This window comes from Archocentrus centrarchus, chromosome 12 (genome assembly GCF_007364275.1).
Source record: "Archocentrus centrarchus isolate MPI-CPG fArcCen1 chromosome 12, fArcCen1, whole genome shotgun sequence".
Lineage (NCBI taxonomy): Eukaryota > Metazoa > Chordata > Actinopteri > Cichliformes > Cichlidae > Archocentrus > Archocentrus centrarchus.
In genome coordinates, this window is record NC_044357.1 from 8,389,205 (window position 1) to 8,412,455 (window position 23,251).

The 23,251-nt window shown below is 40.4% G+C and overlaps 1 protein-coding gene across 1 annotated transcript; it reads left to right on the plus strand.

The window, feature by feature from the left end:
- The first annotated feature begins 899 nt into the window (after nt 1-899).
- Nucleotides 900-23,251, plus strand: dbh (dopamine beta-hydroxylase (dopamine beta-monooxygenase)). Its single transcript, XM_030743159.1, has 12 exons — nt 900-1,268; nt 7,319-7,465; nt 11,130-11,387; nt 11,774-11,950; nt 14,952-15,054; nt 15,814-15,980; nt 16,133-16,276; nt 18,723-18,761; nt 19,166-19,225; nt 19,434-19,561; nt 19,832-19,991; nt 23,006-23,251. Exons 1-12 carry the CDS (start codon nt 900-902, stop codon nt 23,096-23,098), a joined length of 1,845 nt encoding a protein of 614 aa, XP_030599019.1. The 3' UTR covers nt 23,099-23,251.

The following is a 23,251-nucleotide window of genomic DNA, read 5'->3' on the forward strand; positions in this document are numbered from 1 at the left end:
CTTTTAAATCATGTCCTTTCTGCTTTTGACCCTCATAATTGACAGTTGATAAGGTCTTCTGCAGCCATAGGCGATGGCTTAAGGAAAGGGCCTAATAAGTTAATGCCTTGTTTACTCCTCTTCAAGCGTTTGCTGCCCCCTAAATCTGCTTTGATTCAAATACCCAACAAAGCTAGGTATAGAAATAAATGTTAAAGGCCAAGGAAAATGTATGATACATGTTTACCAAGCCCAAAAATATAAATAAATAAATAAAAGACAGAGATGCAGTGACCAATAAAGTTTGGTTAGTTCAAGCTGATTGTCATTGATAATGTCCATGGTTGAATTTGAATCAATTAGGGTCTAGCAGATGTGCAGAATCATGGTTGACCCCAGGGCCTAAAGAATACAATCCAATTTTCCTCAACAAATGTAATACCATTAGGCTGGATAAAAACAGACAAATCACTAGGGAGGAGTCTCTTAAAAAGCAGAGAGGTGGATAGGACAGAAAGAGACCGAGCAGTTGCTCAGAGACAAAAAAGGCTTGGAGAAAGAGAAACCTAAAGACTGGGAAGTTGCGGATTCTTAAAAGAAAGTCAAACTTTTCAGAAAATGAGAGCCTGAGAGGATCGAAAACATGGGAAGAAAAAAATAAACAACCCCCTCCTGACCAATGAAAGGGATTCCACCGTGGCCAGAATGCAAAGAAGAGAAACACAGTGAGTGTTTGAGTTTGGAGAATTTCACAGCACTGGAGAAAAAGTTTCCAAAAAAACTTTTTGGATTGAACTCCAATTCAACTTTGGCTAAAGAGACTCAAGAAGGCACAAAAGAAAAAAAAATAGAGGTAGAAAGAATACCTGAGAGACTGTGTTTGCCGTTTCATTTAAGCTGATTGTATTCTGTCATTGAGGATGAGGATCTTCAATAAAACCCTTCGTCTTCAGGACATAACCATCATGTATTTCACTGCCCTAGCTGCTCTAATGGTCATCTTGGTGGCTTCTTACCAGGCGCCCAACAGTGCAATCGAAGTGTCCAGCCTTAAACCAAACGGCTCCCGCCCTCTCCCACCTCTCCCCATGCCTTTCCATATGCCGCTTGATCCGCGCGGGGAGCTCCAGCTGGCCTGGAACATCAGCTACACCAACCAGGAGATTTACATGCAGCTCAGGATTGCGGAGCTCAGACACGGGGTGGTCCTGGGGATGTCCAATCAGGGAGAGCTGACCAATGCCGACCTGGTGGTGCTGTGGAACACTGGAACCCAGAACTACTTTGGGGTAAGCAAAGCTTGGATATGTGTATTATAGCTTCCTAAATTTTTTTTTAAATGCAAGAATTTTGAGTGATATATTTCCATGCACAGGGATTACACAAAAGTCTTTAAGGAGGTGAGATTTCCCTCTTTCCCAAAATTTCTCATCTGTCTGTGGTCCTTGGGGTGTGAGAATGGCGTTTTTGCAGAAGGAGCCGGCGGATGGCGTGCTTTATGATCACACAGTCACAAAGGATGAAGTTGGTCTCTGCTAATTGGAAATCACTCAGACGGCACTAATACCTGAAATTCATCCGGGAATTATTAGGAGATATTAGCATATCAAAGCTGAATCGTGTGCTGATTAAGATGTGTATGTATAATGCCTCATTTTCATTTTCCCAGACTTTTAAAAAATATCCAACTTTTTCTAAAAACGCAGGTAAATATTTCTATAAAAACAATATACATATAGCTATAAACTTTTTTTTTGATTCACACTTCTGTTAGTATTCTTAAAGGCGTGGAAATATTTATGAAACCCTCAGAAAACGCTAAGTTTCTGCAGTTCAAAGTGATTCATTTTAAATTCTGACTCCTTCTTCTTTAAAGTTTTTCGTATACTTTACAATAGTAATACAAACACAGAGCCCATATCTAAGACACTTAGATCTGACTGGTTGTTAAATGATAATAAATGTTAGAATGGCAGCTCAAAGAACCTACTTTTACACCGCCAAGCAATATTTACAATGACTATAGCAAAAGCTCGAAAGGCAGAGATTTCATGAACAAAAACATAAATAGGAGAACTGATGTAGCTGTTAAAATATTGAATATCACTTATCTTTCAGCTTCAGACAATGCATGCGGTGTTCAACAATTCCATTAATACATGAAATGACCATTCTTATCTTCCCGACTAAGGTACATCGATTAAAGTACAACATATATATTTCAGATAAATTTTACGTTAATTTCAACAAACTGCATGCTTCCAGACAAACTGGAAACTGTCCAGTTTAAAACGAGTGTGAATGCAATATAGATCTTTATAAATGAATAGGGAATAGTGTAAACTTTAACCCGTTATCATTTGTACTTAATTCCAAATCTATGATTTAATTTCCTTCTAGTGTATTTCCAGAAATATCAATGTTCAGCATCTCCTCCATTTAACAGCATCTAAATGCAACACTCGTATCATTGTAAGGCTTTTCTTGTTCAATCGATTGCCTCCTGTCTGACTTTCTTTCTTCACCAGTTCCATCTTTCTTCCCTTAGGAGGCCAAAATTACCCACAGAAGAAAGGTCACTGCTGTTCCACACACACACACACACACACACACACACACACACACACACACACACACACACACACACACACACACACACACACACACACACACACACACACACACTTTTCACAGTGACTGTCTACTCAAGCTTAAACCATTCCTGTAAAACCAGGAGCTCCTGACTTTCAACAGAATTGTTTTGTCTCATATCATCATAGCAGAAATATGAAGGTCATTTCTGGCGAGTAACATATTTAATAGTTTCTGGACATTTCAGGAATTCTCTAAAGGGCACGCAGGGCTAGTCGTACCTCTGTTTTGAAACCCCTTTGCTTCTATGATCATGGAGACTGTTTGCAGTAACAGTCCTTGTTCTCCTCTTAAAACTATTTTTATGTGAGTCATAGGGACAAAATCTGCAGCCGTTGTTGGTGGATTTAGACAACAACAATGCTTATTATTGTTATATTGTGGAGTGTGAACGTGAGCGTGAGCGTGAGTGTGAGCGTGAGGACCCAAAATGCAGGACACTAATTCAAAATAAAAAAGCCAGCCATTTATTTGGCTGATAGAAGTCCAAACTAAAACCCAAAATAGGATCTAAATGATATCCAAGATACAAAGTAACCAAAACCAGGCAATGCAGAGAACCACGCACGGAAATAGACAGACAGAGAAAACAGTACAACATAACAAAGGATGAATGAAAAGATACAGCTATTCACATGGAAGGTAAACCTAGGATCAAGACACAGAAGACAAACAGGTACCAAAATAAAACAGGAAATTACAACCTAAATATAGAGACAAGACCATAACACACTAAAACTTGACATAGAAAAACATGGTGGGAGAAAGCTAGGAAAAATAACATAAGCAGCGATATTAGGTAAACCCTAACCAGAATTCAGATAAAAGTAAATAGACTGAGAAGTAAAGACTCAAAATCCTTGAAAAGAACCAAATTAAACAGAAGCTGAAGAAGAATTCAAATTTGACAAAACTCAAAATGCTCAAGACCCAGAGACATGGCAGTTATATAATGGCAGTGACTTCTAGATACAGATCTCATCTAACACTAAATGCAATTTGCTTGGTACTTTTTACAAAAGCATTAACGCCAATAAAAATTATTAAATATATTTCAGAGTATACCTTCCATTAAAGAAAGAAAAACCTACAATGCCAACTGAAATAACTTGAAAGTAATAATAAATCAAATTTACTGAAAATTAACTAACCAAAATCAAACATCGCTTTTGAATTATGGTTCAACAAAATTATTTTAAAAATCAAACTACTGAAACTGGCCTGGACAAAAATAATGGTACCCCTTGAAAAGATTGAAAATAAGATGACCACAGGGACATGTTAAACTAAGGTATGTCCTGTAATTAGCATTGCAGGTGTCTTCTAACTTGTAACCAGTCAGTCTGCCTATTTAAAGGGTGAAAACTCATCACTGTGCTGTTTGGTATCATGGTGTGTACCACACACTATATAAACCACAGAAAGCTCAGAGGAGAGCTGTCTCAGGAGATGAGAAAGCCAATTATTGACAAGCATGTTAAAGGTAAAGGCTACAAGACCATCTCCAAGCAGCTTGATGTTCTTGTGACTACAGTTGCACATATTATTCAGAGGTTTAAGGTCCATGGAACTGTAGCCAACCTCCCTGATGTGGCCGCAAGAGGAAAATTGATGACAAATTGAAGAGATGATGACACAAATGGTAGCCAAAGAGCCCAGAACAACTTCCAAAGAGATTAGAGATAAACTCCAAAGTCAAGCTGCATCAGTGTCAGATCGCACCATCCATCACTGTTTGAACCAAAGGGGCATCAATGGAAGACAACCAAGGAGGAAACCACTGCTTCTTGGAGAATGTCCTTTGGACAGATGAGATAAAACTGGAGCTTTTTGGCAAAGAACATCAGCTCTGTGTTCACAGATGCAAAAATGAAGCATGCAAAGAAAAGAACACTGTACCTACTGTGAAACACAAAGGAGGCTCCATTATGTTCTGGGGCTGCTTTGCTGCATCTGGTACAGGGTGAAATGAAATCTCAAGACTATCAAGGCACTCTGGAGCAAAATGTGCTGCCCAGTGTCAGAAAGCTTTGTCAGTCCCAGATCATGGATCTTCCAACAGGATCATGACCCAAACCACATTAAAAACACCCAGAGAATGGCTAAGGACAAAACACTGGACTATTATGAAGTGGCTGTCTATGAACCCTGATTTAAATCCTATTTAACATCTGTGGAAGGAGCTGAAACATGCAGTCTGGAGAAGGCACCCTTCAAATCTGAGACAGCAGGAGCAGTTTGCTCACAGGAAGTGGACAAAAATACCTGTTGACAGGTGCAGAAGTCTCATTGAGTTATAGAAATCAGTTGAGTGCAGTGATTGCCTCAAAAGGTTGTACAACAAAATTATTTTTTTTTCAGTTCTTTTTGAAATAATTCTGTTGAACCATAAGTCAAAAGCAATTTCTGATTTTCATTTGTTAATTTTCAGCAAATTTTTATTGTATTACTTTTTGCAGTTCCAAGTTATATCAGTGATCACTGTTGGGTTTTTCCTTTCTTTAATGGAAGGGTACCAACAATTTTGTCCATATCTGTATGTGAGTTGTGTTTAAAGACTAGATTATAACGTGTAAAGAGTTATTTGTAATGATACAACTACAGAGGATTCTCACTTGAATCTCAACAGCTCATCTGTACCAAGCTTTATGGCTTTCAGCTTTCAGCTTTCAGATTTGTCTGTCCTACAATTTTATCTTTTTTTTTTTGCTCACTCTCAGTGCTCATGTAGGAAATCATTCTCAGCTGCACTAGGACAAAAGCTCTAAAAACCCACCTACCTGCACAGCCAAAAACAAAAAAAAAAAGGATGTTAGGAAGAGTTGCCCGCTAACTTGTGCACATACTGGTACATTCAGCAGCTAAAAAGCTATAAATGTATGGTTGAAGTACTGTGCAAAATCTTGAGCCACCTTTCATTTCTTTATATTTTGCTAGGAAAAGTGGAAAGAGGTGCAGCAATGTGTTGAAATGTGCAAATATAAATAAATACTGGATACATGGCAAAAACTTTGTAAAATCCTAACAAGCTTGAAAGCCAATATTCTTCAACACAGCCCAAACTCTCTTAGGCAAACTTTCTGTCATTTCTTTAAGCAGTCTTCAGGAATCGTTCTCTTGAAAGACAGTCCAAAGCTCTTCTTTGGATGTTGCCTGACTTTTGTGCCATTCTCTCTCACAATGATCCCACAGTGGATCAGAGCATTCAGATAGTGTTTATCTTCAGTAGATAGGGTTTTAGCCCTGGCACTTCTTTTTTTTGTCATCAATGTGTCCATAGACTGGTAACAAAGTGCCTAAAAATACATAAAGTTTATTCTTTGGTAAGTTGTGCGTCCTGTGTAAACACAGCACTGGTTCGTCTCTTCTTCCTAAAAAACATTCTTCTGAAAATGGTCAGGTACAAGGACTGGACTGAAAATGGGTAAAAAAGCAGCCAGTGTCCAAAGAAAAGAAAGATCTTCAGAAAGCCTGGAGAACTACTGTATTGCCAATGCCAAGGTCACTTTAAAGTCTGGCTCCTTGGAAGCAAAATACAAAGAAATGAGGGGCGGCTCAAGACTTTAGCACAGCACTGTATGTCAGGAAACAAAAATAAAGAACTTTTAGAATAAGAGACTTCTGTTCACGTCCCATTCAAACTGAAAGTCAACATTCATTTTACCCACAGCTCCATACCAACATCACTAACAGACCTCTATTAAAGGCCATACACTGATCTGTGTTTATTTAGATGACATTGACAAAAATGTTCTCCACTCATTCACATTGGAGGCATTCACACATTCTTTCTGCAGGCATCAAAGTCCATCAGAGATTCCTTACACACACACACACACACACACACACACACACACACACACACACACACACACACACACACACACACACACACACACACACACACACACACACACACACACACACAAACTTCAACACTTTTTATAATGGTTGCATAACTCTGTGTCTCAGCCATCTGTAGAAGTCATAGCTTGTGAATTCTATACAAAGATATACATAACTTACATTGTATATTGTGCACATTTTTTTTTTTATTTGGAGATACTGTATGTTTTCAGAATTGCTGGCTTTAAACTCTATGAAGTGTGTGCAGAACAGTTATATAAGACCAACAGAGAGGGAGACGGAAATAAAGAGAGCGATCTTAGGTGCTATTCTGGCCAGGTATGAATGTGAGAAACATAACAGGAGTGGATAGACTGAGCTGAGCTGCTGCAAAGCCTCCTGGCAGAGAAGTAGAATATCGTGTACACCAGTTTTGGAAGATTTCACAACACAAACTGCCACAGTTTCAGTGATTTCTTTAACTGGATTATAATTACTTGCCAAACAATTCAAATATTTTTTTGATACAGTACAAGTAACTTTTTCATCACTTAAAAAAGAAGTAGTGACATGCTTCGCACACATCCGTGAGTCTCCCTAAATATATTCAGTAATGGCTGAATAATGAAATGCAAAAATGCAGCCGCAGTATGTCTTTTAAAATGGGAATGAGCTGTTTCCCATAATTACTAGACTCAAGATCTTAGTTAAGAAAGGGTTGTTCAGTGTCGACTCTCTTAAACTAACATAACACTGTGTTCTTAAATGTTTCGCTTTGTTGTTTGCTCTTTATTATATTCAAACCTTTACCAGAGCTATTGTGTCTGTCTTCTGCCTTCAGGATGCATGGAGTGACAGCAAGGGTCATGTATCACTGGACATCCAACAAGACTATGATCTGATTGAAGCCACACAGAAAGCTGATGGATATTACCTGCTCTTCAAAAGACCGTTCAGTACCTGTGATCCCAGAGACTACCTCATAGAGGTGTGAAAAGTCTATATTCCTAGTGTAGGTCACTGCTCAGTTACTCAGGAGAAACCTAGCAAGAGGCTCTTTCTTTGGTTGTTTTATTTATGAATTTGAGTGTGCAGTCTTTTTTTGTTACATTTTCAGGACATTTGACCCCCCCCCCCCCCCCCCCCCCCCCCCCCCCCCCAAAAAAAAAAAAAATTGGATTAATGCCAACAGTTTATTAAAATATTGCTCATGTTGTTAATTATGTTGTTCAGAACAAGAGGCTGGCTATCACCATGGCTATCCCACAAGAATGTAGTTAATAATCAATGCATAAAATCCAGTAAACAAGGATTTATTTTACAAACTATTAAATCAGAACCACACAAAGGTAAAAGGAGGAACAAGAGTGCAGTCCTTAAACAAGAAGTGATCAAATGACCTCAGGAAATAAGCAGGACAGTCAGTGATGAGAAAAGAAGAGGAAAGGAAGCAGGGTAAGGGAAGTGAACTCACTCCACTGTCTTTATAGCAATTTTTTTATTACAAATTTTTTTCCCTATTCCATTTACCTTTTACTGAAGAACCTTTAGTTGCAGCCTAAAAAACTTCCAATGCTTTTCAGCAAGACTTCATCAGATAGTTGGACAGGCTTCATTGAAAACAATGGCTCTTTTCCACTGATACTGCACCAATAGAAAGCTTCCATCTTTGGAATATTGAAGCTAATGAAACTTAGACAAGGTGTGGGAGTCTAAAGGAGTGCCAGCATATAAAGAGATCCATTTAGGCCAACAAAACTGTCAAATTTTAATCAAAATTCTTAAGCAGCCCACAACAGTACTAATTACAATCACAGCCTTGATGCGGTTGAGGGGTTTGTGTGTTCCAGAGATCCCAGGGGCTATGCTGGTGCGGGGGAGGGGGGGGGGGGGGGGGGGGGGGGGGGGGGGGGGGGTTGTCTCCTGTGGGCTCACCACCCGCAGGAGTTTATGTTGGGCAGCAGTTTGGAGCAGGGGTCCCTGGCAGCCCAATCCACTGTTGCTAAGGCTGGCTATTGGGACATGGGAAGTCACCTCTCTGGTGGGAAAGGAGCCCGAGTTGGTGTGTGAGGTTGAGCGATACCAATTAGATATAGTCAAGCTTACCTGAATGCACAGCTTGGGATCTGGAACCAATCTACTGGAGATGGGCTGGTCTCTATTCCAATCTGTAGTCACTCTTGGTGAGAGGCGGCAGGAAACCCCAATGTACGGGTTACTTGCTGCCTGTACTTTAGGGTTTCTCCTGGTGGACAAGAGGGTTGTTTTCCTGCACCTTCTGGTCAAGGAATGGATCCTGACTGTCATCTGCGCTTATGTGCCGAATGACAGTTCAGAGTACCCGACCTTCTTGGAGTCTCTGGGTGGGGTGCTGAACACACAAGGACACACAAGTGAAGAGAGGAGCTGAGCTGTCAACTGATCACCACCTGGTGGTGAATTGGATCAGGTGGCAGGGGAGGATGCTGGATAGGCCTGGCATACCCAAATGTATAGTGAGGCTGCACTGGGAGCGTCTGGCAGAGGCCTGTGATATCTTCAATGCCCAACTCCAGCAGAACTTCAACGGCATTCCAAGGGAGGCTGAGGACACTGAGTCCAAATGGACCACGCTCCATACCTCCATTGTTGAGGTGGCTGCACAGCTCTGTGGCTGCAAAGTGTTTGGTGCCTGTCATGGTTGTATTTTCTGAACCAGATAGTGGACACTGGAGATGAAGGGAACCATCAAGCTGATGAAAGAGTCTTACCAGGTTTGGTTAGCCTGTGGGACTTCTGAGGCAGCTGACAGGTAGCAGAAGCAAAAATGCGTGTGGGAGGAGATCATTGCGGCCATGGAAAAACACTTTCTTTTACTTTTCGGTTGGCCTCGAAGCAATTGTGGCAAACCATTAGGCAACACAAGAAGGGAAAGTGGTGCTCTACTCACATGGTGTATACTGCAGGTGGGGCGCTGCTGACTTCAACTGAGGATATAGGTGTACCATGTAAGAAATATATCGAGGATCTCCTCAATCTTACTGACATGTTTTCTGTGGCGGAAGCGTCTGGGGATGAGGGGGATGACTGGTCCGTCACCATCACTGGGGGTGAGGCCATTGAGGTAGTTAAACAACTCCTTGGTGGCGGGGTCCCTGGGGTGGAAGAGATTTGCCCTGAGTTCCTGAAGGCTTTGGATGTTGTAGGGCTGTCTTAGTTGACATGCCACTGCAACATTGCATGGATATCTGGGGTGGTGCCTCTGGATTGACTCGGGTGTTGGTGTCCAACTTTAAGAAGGGGGACCTGTGGGTGTGCTCCACCCTCAGGGATCACACTCAGCCAGGGTACTGAAGAGGAGAGTCCGTCTGTTAGTTGAAACTCATATTCAGGAGGAACAATGTGTTTTTTGTCCTGATTGTGGAACACTGGATCAGCTCTTTATTGTCTTGGGTTTGCATGTGCTTTGTGGCCTTGGAGAAGGCATTCGACTGTGTCCCTCAGGGGATCCTGTGGGAGGTGCTTTGGGAGTTTGGTGTGTCTGGCCCATTTGGTCCTTGTACAACTGTAGTAAGAGCTTGTTCTGCATGGCGGCAATAAATCGGACATGTTCGTGGTGGATTTTGGACTCCGCCAGGGCTGCTCTCTGTCATCAATTCTGTGGTGGAAGTGGTGGAAGGCTCCCACTTCGATGGCCTCAGAATATCATCTCTGCTTTTTTGCGGATGTGCGGTCCTGCTGGTTGGAGGTGGTGGCCTCTAGCTCACACTGGAGCAGTTCACAGCTGAGTGTGAAGCAGCAGGTATGAGAATTAGTACTACATTAGTGTTGTGCAGTGGTACTTTTTCTCTTTAAACCGAGCCAAATTTATCTAAAGGGAGATAAATAAAGAACCTTGATCCTGATCTTGAAAAGAGAGTACCTCTTAGCTCTTTCACTTTTAAGCTTACATGCATCCCTTCCAAGGAGCCCCTTAATCAAAAGCTATTTAAATCCAGGAAATGTTTCTACTCAAATATTCTTCAAATTAAGGGTGTTGCATTGAATTTGGTTAATCCGGGAACATGCATTTTATTTTTTTATTGTTTTAATTTTTCTGACAAAAAAAGATTTACTATAACTGCAGTACTGTAGTGTTTGTCTTTTTTCTATCTTAATTTGTCACCTGTAAATCACTTTGAATAGCGCTAATCTGTATAAGAAAGTGCCTCACAGTCAAAGTCTGACTACACTGTGCATGTTAATGAGAGGGTGCCTATGTTTTGTGTGTGTGTGTGTGTGTGTGTGTGTGTGTGTGTGTGTGTGTGTGTGTGTGTGTGTGTGTGTGTGTGTGTTTGCCTGAATTTTTGCAGCATTTTCATGTTTTGTACATAAAGAAGGGCAATGAAACTGATTAGTTTAAGGTATGAATATAAAATACTCCGAATTATGCGATGATGACTGTAACGATTATAGTTTCCATGGCACCACATTAGATTTTTAAGTCAGATGCACCAAAGCAAGGCTCATCACTATGACAACATAATGAAAAGTTTGCTGTGGTTGCCTCAAAAGACATTAAAGCCTGATAAAAAATTAAGGGACTATTAAGTTGAGATGCACATTCTAGAAGTTCATATTCTGCACTGTGGCTATTAAACACACTTTCTTTTATGACTGTTCTGATTTGCCAGGAGGGAACTGTGCACATCATCTATGGGTTCTTGGATAAACCACTTGCCTCACTGGAGAAGCTGAACCTGTCCCAAATTCACACAGGCATACAGCGGATCCTGATGCTGCGCCCTGACATGCCACCACCCACTCTCCCTCCAGATGTGCAAACGCTAGATATCGTGGCACCAAATGTCATCATACCAAATCAAGAGACTACTTACTGGTGCTTCATCCACAGCCTGCCTGAAAATATGCCAAAGAACCACATTGTTATGGTAAAAAAAAAAAAAAAAAGTCTCTAAAAATGGAAACAGTCTTTTTACACACAGCCAAGGGGGTGTTTCATGAAGATTGTGCACAGGCAGCTATTATTCTTCCATGTTTACTGGCTAGATCAAAGACAACATCAGCACAACAGAAGTATGACAATTTTCACATGTGTTTTTGGTGATTTACATGTCATTATTAGTTCAAGTATTAGTTCAAGAAATCCTCACATATAATACCTTCAATGCTACATGGCAGCAGAGAGAAACAGATGCATTTCAGCTTGTGGCTTTCTTCCCGATTTTTCTGAAGCAGTATTAACATGTCTGCAGCAGTAAAAAAAAAAAAAAAAAAGAAAGAAAAATGCATAGCACGCTCTCTCTTTTTCTTCCAGTATGAGTCGGTGATAACGCCAGGGAATGAGGCAATCGTGCATCACATTGAAGTGTTTGAATGTTCTCCGGATGTCCGCGAAGTTCCAGAATACAGCGGCTCCTGTGACGACAAAATGAAGCCGAAAAAACTCAACTTCTGCCGCCACGTGTTAGCTGCATGGGCTATGGGGGCTGAGGTATGATGGGAAATACTGATCTTCCTACTCCTGTCTGTATGATAGCCTTAATATGATTTATGTCTAACCAAAGACAAATAATCTTTAAGTCTTAACCCTCAAGACAGAGGACTCAACCAAAATGCCATCAATTTGCAAAATAGATAAGCCATAAACTGACAATAACAAAAAAAAAGACAAGCACCCACATAAACACCACTGGAAAATCAAGTTTTTTTCCAATACATTTAGCAAGTGCTTAATTGAAACACAGAGTTGGGAGAGTTTTTGGTCCAATGCTTGTACCTATTCTAGGAGATAAACAAAAACTCCTACGCAAGTCATATCCAACCCTAGAATTGCCAGCATAAAATCTTGTATAGATGAGCCCACACGCAGCACATATCTATTAAGAGCTTGGAGACAGTCTGTATGTGGGATGCACACTCACACAGAAATATTCATAAACATGCTTACATGGAAGTACAGATACCGTCACAGAAGACACGAATTAAAACTGCAGAAAGGCGGTAAGGAGAAGGTGTCAGAAAAGTTATCACAGGAATAACTGGCTCACTGGAGCCAAGTGTTCATAGCAATGCTGCTTTTCAGTCCTTCAGTGCTGGCTCTTCTTATCATTGTGAGGCTAAATTCTCCAACTCTTGGATTGTTCACTTTCTACTAGAGAACTTAGATTCCCATAGTTATTTTTTGTTGTTCTTTTCAGTCACAAGACCCAGAAAATTACTTCCTGATTCTGAGGCTTCCCTCCCCTCTGTGAAAGCATTCTTGCCTCTTTAGGCCCATTGTTTTCAGTTTCTCTTTACATAGTTTCCACTCTCCCAAAATTAATTTCCAGCTGTAGAAAACAGCTTTTTTCAGAACAAAAAAGTCCATGAACAGTGTGGAAGATTTAGCAGCTAAAGAGTTTGAAATTAACTAGAGAGTAAACCAAAGTTAAAGGAGTACTGCTCTCTGCTCTGCTGTCCAAGAAGGTCAGCCTGGATGCCACCATTTACACCAAGTGTAAAAAAAAATACCTTAAAGAGAGTTATGCTTTTCTTAATTTTCTTTCATGTGTATATACTGTGACAGTGGTGTACTCTATTCAAGGTGGCAAACGTTTCAAATAAAGAAGTCAGTGTAGGTGCGAGTAATCCCAGTGAGTCAAAAGCTCAGGCTTGAGAGCGCTCTAAACGTTTGATTTCCAACAAAATTTTCCCCTCTGTATGATGTCATTGAGAGATGTCTTTATATTATCTTAGGCAAAAAAACTAAACAAAACAAAAAAGCATGGTTTAAAGAGATGGATGCCTAAAAGTAAGAAGAGCTATACTGGCTGGTTTCTGACAGTCAATGAACTCCAATGGGCTCCACTAAGGCCCAGTATAAAATAAATAAGGACTTAACTGAACAAAGTCCAAGAATGAATTACAAATGTTTAATGTCATTAAGCTTTTCATTCATTTTTAATCATCATGTAGTGAAATCTAATGATAATTAGAACATATTCAAGGCTGCAGGTGAAGCTTTTCATGAACAAATCAGCTACACCGTCAGTCATCTTTCAGCCATTAATCCACCCCACTTTGGTAACCTACAGTTGACCACAAAAAGCAAAGAGGACAAGGAATAGTGAGGCTGTCAACATATTTCTCTGCATTACTCCCCACTGTATCACAGGCAGCCTGGCCCCTCTCCGATTGGATTATCTGCCAGCTAAACAAAAACAAGCAGGATGCCTTCTGTGAGCTGTGAGCTGTGGAGACAAGATTAGGTGGGAAATATTCAGGCCTCTTTCATCACCTCTTAATAGTGTTGTTTCATTCTCCTCGGCATCGCATCAGAAGGGAAGCGTGGCCTTGCAAAACAACAGAAAAAGAGAAAAATAGAGTGGAGGAACTTCTGAAAGGAAGAGAAAAAATAATGCATCACACTGTCAGAATGCAAAAAGGGAGAATAGCACCAAAGGAAAAGGTGTGCGTGTGTGTGTGTGTGTGTGTGTGTGTGTGTGTGTGTGTGTGTGTGTGTGTGTGTGTGTGTGTGTGTGTGTGTGTGTGTGTGTGTGTGTGTGTGTGTGTGTGTACAGGAGATGTCTCTGAGGATTTAATGTTATGACATGAAAGCGAGATTAAATAAAACCGTTCTTTCTTTCATGACAAACTTCAGGTGGATCTTTCTATGTAATCGATGAAGGCAGTGATCATGAATTAAGAATAAATCCTGGATAAAAATGTAGAAATTAGATGAGAATGGAACCAACAGTGATATAATTATGAAAATTATTATTATCATTGTTATGCTAAAATGAGAACACGCATCATCCTCATCCCAGAATTCAGGTCGATATGAGAATGCAGCCTTTCTCTTTGTAGAATTAAATATTTCTCTTTGTACAAAAGAAACATGCATATGATTTGAGTCATAGATATACATTATTGTCTTTAATGGTAAAAACCCTCAGTTGCCTTCAGTAGCCTATACTCAGTTTAAAAACACTGTACAGAATTTAAAAATGTAAATGAATTTACAAGGTTGTGCATAGGCATTCCTTTGTGTTTTCAGGCAGAATTCTTGCAAATAAAACTGAAAGAGCTTGATTTGACATGGGGATCACATCTTAAGAAGACAGATGAATGGTGCTGAATGGTGCCTGTGATTTAAACTGAAGAGTCAAGAGGCCAGAGAGGCCCTGTGATGGACTGGGGACCTGTTTAGGGAGCCTTCTGCCCGAAGTCAGATGGGAGAGAATCCATCCCCCCAGCAACAATGAATTTGTTAAGGAGGAAGATGGATGGATGGATATAACAACATTTTGCAAGCATATCATAACACTATTCAAGTAAACCTGAGAATGCTTTTATCCTGTTGTAGATGTAAAAAAAAAAATCTGATATAACTTTCAAACAGCTGTGCATAAAACCCTAAGTGTGTGTGTGTGTGTGTGTGTGTGTGTGTGTGTGTGTGTGTGTGTGTGTGTGTGTGTGTGTGCATGTGTGTGTGTTTCTCTGTGTGTTTTCAGGCTTTCTACTATCCTCCTGATGCAGGCTTGGCTATGGGTGGTCCAGGTTCATCAAGATTCCTTCGTCTGGAGGTCCATTACCACAACCCTCTCATTATATCTGGTACATACAGTATATATGTATATACACAGACTTCAAGCACATGCCTCTGAGGAACTTTTTCCTTTTCTTTTACACACACAGCAGCAGGATTCTCCATGCAGTATCTCTCCCCAGGATCCCCAGGCTTATCATGAACTGAGCAACTAATTTCAAATTTTCCAGTCACTGCAGACTTTGTCTTCCTTTTCCTAATCTGACCTTGAAATACATATATATCTTGCAAGTATTCTCTTTTTTTTTCAGCTGTATATTTTGTTATACAGTGGTTTCCTTGATTTGAAATATTTTAGAGTATTTTTGGTGGGTTTTATTGGAGAATCCAGTTCAGTAATAACAGGAAACATGGAAGGGAGGGGTGACGGATGACATTCAGCAAAGGGCCCCAGCTGGACCCTTGGGCCAAGAGGGTTCCTCTTGAATTATTAAACCAATCTCAGAAATATCACCAAAATCACCTACTGATATCTTATATTAACAAACTGCAGACATCAAGAGTCATAGAGGTTGTTAGACTGTCTTGTCTAAACAGTTGACTCAAAATCCAGCAGCATATACTTACAGGATCAGACAGAGTACATATTACACATTCAATCCTGCTCTAGGAGACCAACAGTACCTGAAATAAATCCACTATTTTTTATTTTTATACTGGTTTAGTACAGAACTATTCTGGCTGTCAAATGTTTATTTAAACGATCTAAAGGTAAGTAGTTCACTTCCATTACGTCATGTTATTATATTTCAATATTCTCCACGCAGGCCGACGTGACTCTTCAGGGATACGATTGCATTACACCCCCAGTCTGAGGCGCTACGATGCCGGGATCATGGAGCTGGGCCTTGTTTACACTCCTGTAATGGCTATCCCACCTAAACAGCACACCTTCTACCTCAGTGGATACTGCACCTCCAAGTGTACTCAGACTGTATGTACAAACACTGCAGTGTTTACTACATTATTTACAGTCAAAAATGCTGGGGGGATATTTTGGCAGACAGGTCACTTTTTTAAAAGTATTTTTGTATCTATAGCAAAAAAAGTTTGGGTTGGAGCTTGACTGTTTGTCTGTCTATCTAGGCTTTGCCTCCAGGTGGGATCTATGTATTTGCTTCCCAGCTGCACACCCACTTGGCCGGGCGTGGGGTGAGGACAGTTTTGGTGAGGAGAGGCAAAGAGCTGGAGGTGGTGCAGGAAGACCAGCACTTCAGTACAGACTACCAGGTGGGAGATTGCAGGGCTCTGTTTAGCCAGAGGAACTCCACCTTTATATACTGTCTTATATTAGAGTATATAAGGTGACCTTTACTTTAGCTCACACTGAGGTGTGTGTCATAAAGCTTACTCTCAACAAATATTTGCGAAATTAAACCACAAGCTTTTTCTACAGTACTTGCTACTTCCTCCACACCTTTTAAAATAAAATGTTTCCATTTTAATGAAGTAAACTGTGACTGGAGTGATGAATGTAAACTAAACACAGGCTGTGAAAAAGACAAAGTAGAAAGGTTATAAGCAGCCAAAAAATACATGTAAATACATGATAGTGCATGGTGTACATGAGGTAGACAAAGTGTTTGTGAAGCAACAAGAACACGACATTATATTTTGATCCATTACTTAACAGTTTCCTACAGTTAAGGCTAAGCAATTTCCTTATATCCTACTCAAGCAGGAATAAATAGCATACTCTTTGAGTCTATTTTCACATGCTGGGCTGGCGACCTGTACAGGGTGTACCCTGCCTCTCGTCCTATGACAGCTGGGATAGGCTCCAGCCCCCGTGTGACCCTGAAAAGGGTCGGGAGGAGTGGAAGAAAATAGATGGATGGATGGGTTCAATATTTACTTGGAACACAAAGGGTGGCACAGTTGTGCAGTAGTTAGCACTGCTGCCTCCCAGAAAGAGTCTGGGTTCAAACATATGTTCAAACCCAGACAAGGGGGCCTTTCAGTGTAAAGTTTGCACTTTCTCCCTGTGCCTGCTCCTCCCACAGCCCAAAAACAAGAATGTTAGGTTAACCAATGATTCTAAACTGACTGTGGGTATGGATGTGAATGTGCATGGTTGTCTGTCTCCCTATGCTTGTCCCTATGTCCCTTACAATAGATCCCTTAACCCCCACAGCCCCACAGCCCCATTCCCCTTCCTTACCTGCTGAATGGGAGGTATGCAGCATATGAACAGGCTTCCCTGTATTTTACACTTTCTGTCACTGTCCTTTAAGGCAAGCTTGGATCACTTTTAGCTTCTGGGAGCAAAGTCTCAACAAGTTTTGACATGTGCTTTAGAAATAAGCACATGAAATAAGAGTCAATGTATATTTGAAAAGGGTTCTTACCAAAGATGGTTTCAGTAAAAAAGAACAAAAAAAACAAAAAAAAAACGGCCTATCTTGTGATAAAATTTACACATCACTCCTGTCCAAAAAATGGGAGCAAAGAGGAGTTCATGTTCTGAGCACTCAACAAATTTATACATCTGAAGACGATTAGCAACCTTGTATAAGCACTTACATCAGTAACTACATACTGATGTAGGCTTCAGCTACATCCTGATTTTGAACAGGTCCGTCCTGTTACAGCAGCTTTGCAGCCGCCAGAAATTTATCAACAGCAAAAAAAGCATTTCTGTGTCATATCAGAGAAAAGCATTCATAAATGAGCTAAAGTGCTAGATTCACTTCTAAGGTCAGGTAAGAGATGGATTTCTATTTTCATACTTATGTAAATATATATCACATTTCCCTGAATATCTTTCAATAGTTGTTTCATGATTTTTTGTAAGTTATAAAATGTGTGCATTTCTTTATATCACAGAATGAAAATCAGAACAAAGCCAGTTTAAACCTCTCTCTGATCCAGATGTCACACCAAAGCATAAGTCTCTTGGTTTTGGTTTGTTCTGTTGTTTTTTTATTAACATTTTCTTCTTTTAGTGCAAACAAGGCTGTCCAAAAACCTCCCAACTATACACTCAGCATCTAATCTGTTGTCAACATCTGTTGTGTTTTATCTATGCACACTACCCCGAGGCAGGTACAGACACACAGCTGGACACAGACTCAAATAAAATGTCCAGCTGCCGTTGATGTCCAATTATGATTCACCTGCAGCCTTATTGAGCAATAAGATTGCGTCAAACCAGTCTGAGCAAAGCTAATAGACCTTTTAACACACAAAGCTCATAACTGTGCTAGGTGCCTCCAAGGAAAGCCGCCACTGCTTTTTTTTTCTTACTGCATTTGTGCTATACACAAAGTATCCAATTATGACTAAAATGAAGATAGTAGTGAGAGTACTGCATTATGCAGTGGTAAATAGGAACAGTAGTAAATAGGGTGAAAGGCAGGGTACATTATGGAAAGGTCACTAATCTACAGCACTAACACAGAAAGACAGACAACCATTCAAACTCACATCTACAACTATGGCTATTTAAGGGTTGCCAATTAACCTAACTCCATGCACGTCTTCAGACTGTAGGAAGAAGCCAGAGTATCTGGAAAGACCCCATGCAGACGTGGGGAGAACATGCAAACTCCACACATAAAGGCTCCCAGCTGGCTGCTGGATTCAAACCCAGAACCTTCTTACTATTATGAAATTTGAAAAAAAAAACAAAGTACTGTTGTGTCCTGCTGATTATTTTTGTCTTCTTTTCATACAGACAATCCGAGTTCTAAGGAAAATGGTGAACATTTTACCTGTAAGTATCAAACTGATTTTTTTTTATTTAGTTTACTGCTGTGCTGGTTTCCCCACAGGTTCTGCTTACTGTTCTGTAAGCTCCGCTGAGTATTTTTTAATGTTAATGCCCCACACTAACATTCAAATATGTTAGTCTGGGCCTAACATATCTGATTTCCCCAGGATCACAGGCAACTAAATTACAATACCTCTCTATTGTAGAAGGTGCTTAAACAGAATGGAAATAGGGACAGCCAGATTGGCCTATCTCTTGGGAATTTCCTAACAGCTGAGCTCCCACAAAGACTGGTCACTGTATCTCTTACACAAATAATGGTCACTAATCCTAAAATATTGTCAGTGTTCTTTGTTAAAACATAAATTATGGTGGACTGCCTTCATATTTGTCTCTTAATCCTGCAGGGTGACGTACTTATAACAAAGTGTACTTATAACACCGAAGACAGGACCAAGCCTACAGTGGTGAGCAGCACACTCTGAACACGTTACTCTTTTCATATTACCAGATTTCACCCCGATCCCTGGGAATAATGGTAGGATAGCCACAAGCACCTTCTCTAATCTCCTTCCATCTTTCTCCTTCGAACTCCAACATATTTCTTTTGTTCTTATTGTCTTTGCTTTGTATTCCTCTATCAGCTCTGTGTGCCACATATCTTTGTCTCCTCAGGGAGGTTTTGGCATCATGGAGGAAATGTGTGTCAACTACATTCACTACTACCCTCGTACTCAGCTGGAGCTCTGCAAGAGCCATGTTGACCAAGGATACCTGCAGAAATACTTCAACTTCATTAACAGGTGAGTGCAGGCACACAACATTTCCCACTCCTTGAAATCATTAGCTGCTCTTTCTCCATTCTCTCTTCCTCTTGCATGTGACTAAGTGGTTTTTGTTCTCAGCATTCATCTCCTCCTGGGGACGAGTGGTGATTGCATTGTTCAAAAGTAAAACTGTGTTCTGATAGCTCAGATTCCCAAACCTCTCTCAATCTCACTCTGCCTCCTTCTCTTATTGACTTTCCTTCAAATCTCTCTTCCCTCCCTCCATCCTACCCTCCATCCCTCCAGGTTCCATGGAAATGACCAGTGTGTGTGTGGTGAGGTTAGTGTGACAGAGCAGTTTTCTCAACTAGAGTGGGATGAATTCACCGGAGAAGTGCTGGACTCCCTTTATAATACAGCCCCCATCTCGATGCACTGCAATCAGTCAACTGCACGCCTCTTCCCTGTAAGTCCCCAGTCACGCATACATGCACACTCTACAATGGACCGCCAAGCCACCAATTAGACCGGCTCAAAAGCAGACATCAGTGGGACAGTGAGTCAGACCAGCTGAACAGACAGCTTGTTAACTTGTAAAGTAAACTCAGATGCACACAAGCTGTTTTGATCAGAGTGAATACATCAATTACAAACTGTGAAGTGGCCTTGATCAAGGTTTTCTGTCAGAAAACCAAAGATTTAGCTTTTTTCTTGGACTGTAACTCCAAGAATTATATTCTTGAAGTGTAACTTAACTTGTGCAAGTAAAAAGCAGCTGCACGTACAGTACCAGTCAAGAAGAATAGCTAACAGAAATACAAATAACAAGATTTTAGGTGATCTAGGTTTGGAAACAGCACATAAAATTCAGGCCAAATACAGTATGTCGTAGAAACATGACTGCTGATGAAAGAAACTCATAAGGTATACTGCTGCAGGTTTTGCATAGCCTACATGTAAACAGATGTTGCCTGCTGTGAGGATTCATTTTCATTCATTTAGTTCATCCATAAAGGCTAAAGATATTGATTGAAATGTCTCCCTGAAAAGCAAAATCCCCAAATTTAGTCAGGAAAAGCTAAAAAAAAACCTCACATCAAATAGAAAACCACAGGCTCTTGACTGTCATCCAGAAAACTTCCTAAAATGTTGACAATCAAATTTGTAAATAACAACTATATACGAAATGAGTCAGTAACACAGATGTTGTAAAAGGTCTGCAGCTGAAAGTCTATGAAATTTAATGCAACAGAAATGAAACACAACAAAGCACACTGTATATTCTTGTAGTAGTAGGTAGCCTTATCAGGGAATATGCTGTGGTTAGCAACCTTAGAAAAATGGCGCCAGTTGCATTTTGGTATCTAATCTTATGGTTTAAAACACTGAAGTATTATCTATTCTATCTCCCTAAGAAATAAGGTATATCTGTACAGTAGATTTATCTGCCTCTTATTCACCTAGTTTGACAACTGTTCATCCAGCAGGTGCATTGCTGAAGACCAGAGTGAAAAATCTGCCAATTGAAATAACCAAGGCAGTTCTCATTCTGGAAGAAAACACCGTTAATATAAGAACCTATCACTTTAGAGGGGCTGTTTGAGAAAATATGTTTTCACAGCCTTTACTATCAACCGCAGTGGGTAACCTTCTCAGAAACTGGCATGCATTCCACTAATGGTGCCACCACTGGAAGGCAAAACTGTTTTCAAGATATTTTTGGGGGAATCCATAATGAGCGAAATAAACCCAGTAATTCAGCGATTGTGCTGGTAGTCAAGCTCTCACAATTTTAGTCTTTGAGCTGCCAGCACTCTGAATAGAGAACAGCAGCTGTTGTTTGGCACTTGAAATCTTTGCGAGAGATAATGAGTGATGAAGCAAATTTAGAGATGAGCTCTTGCAAAATATTAAAGTTGTTTTTTTTTTTTTTTTAACAAAACAGGAGGCAAAGCTGAAGCTCAACAAAGAAAACTTAAAGCAACCGCTTCACAGCGGGTCTCCATCTGCTTTAGGCACTGTACAAAGCATTACACACACAAATCTCACACCAGCATATAGTACACACAGAATAAGCAATCAGCACTTACATCAACATTATTACTACAAATCACACACATCAAACATAAGTCATTGCAATAAAAAAAATATGCAAAACATAAATTAAACTTCACAGTGTAAACCAGGTTGTTTCTAATGTATATCAGCACTAATGGCGTGAATCAATGCAGTTGTGCATGTAGGCATGGTCTAAATGACTGAAGTTCAAGCAGAGCATTAGAATAGGGGATAAGGATGATTTGACAGTTTAAGTCACTTTGAACTTGTCATGGTTGCTGGTACCAGACAGGCTGGTCTGAGTAGTTCAGAAACTAATGATCTTCTGGGATTTTCCCACACAACCATCTCTAGGGTTTACAGAGAATGGTATGGCTGATATGAGGACAGCAGTAATGCAAATCACTTGTTACAAAAAATGTATGCAGAAGAGCATCTCTGAACATGCATGTTGAACCTTGAAGCAGATGGGTTACAGCAGGAAACTGAGGCTAAAACTCACCCAGGCTCACCAAATTTCGACAATAAAAGATTAGAAACATGTCTGGCTTAATAAGTTTCGATTTCTGCAGCAACGCTGGGATAATAGGGTCAGAATTTGGCATAAACAACATGAATGTATGGATCATTCCTGCCTTGTATCTGCATTTCAGGCTGCTGGTAGTGGGGGATATATTTTGGCACACTTTGGGCCCTTTGTACCAACTGAGCATTGTTTAAACACCACACCCTAGCTGAGTATTGTTGCTGTGTCAGTTCCTTTATAACCACAGTGTACCCATCTTCTGATGGCAGCTTCCAGCAGGAAGTGCTATGTTACAGAGCTCAGTTCATCTCAAACTGGTTTCTTAAACACGACAGAGCTCACTGTACTCAGATGGCTCCACAGTCACCAGATCTCAGTCCAGTAGATGCGGTAGAACAGGAGATTCACATCATGGATGTGCAGCTGGCAAATCTGCAGCAGCTGTGTGATGAAATCTCTGTTCCCTGTTGAATCTATGCCCAGCAGTACAAAGGCAAAAGGCAGTCCAACCCAGTACTAGCATGATGCACCTAATGAAGTGGCTCCTGAGTGTACTTAAATCTGTCAGACAGCTGCACCAGTTGCTTTTTCTAAAATTCTGTAGGCCCTTCATGACTTCTGCTATACATGGTTATTGTGTTTGTGTGTTTGCATTACCTCATCCCACACAAATTGCACATGCATGCAGACCAACTGTTTAGCATAACAATATTTAGCACTTTAATAGTCTTACAGCTGTGTTCCAAAACTGTAATGTGTGACAGTGACAACTATGTTATTACTTCAATGAAATTGCTGTCTGAAGATCAAGGACAGTAAATGTCTGGCTGTTACTTTAAAAACCAAGGACCAAACAATACATTAGATTTCAAGAATATATTATGCCTGTTTTTCAGGGTGACTGGGACAAACAGCCCATACCAGTGGTGACCTCTGTCCTTGGAAAACCTCCATACTCCTGTAAGCGAGGCACGCTCCACACTAACTGATGCCTTACACCTCCAGTGTGAGCAGCAGGGGTCTCACAGGATGTTTTAGCCCAAGGAAGAAGGAGATCTAAAGAGTTGAAAGCCAAAGAAGATCTCATGATTTTACAGAGTTTGCCTTGGTTTTTATCTCTGTTTGACTTCTACTTGCTGTAA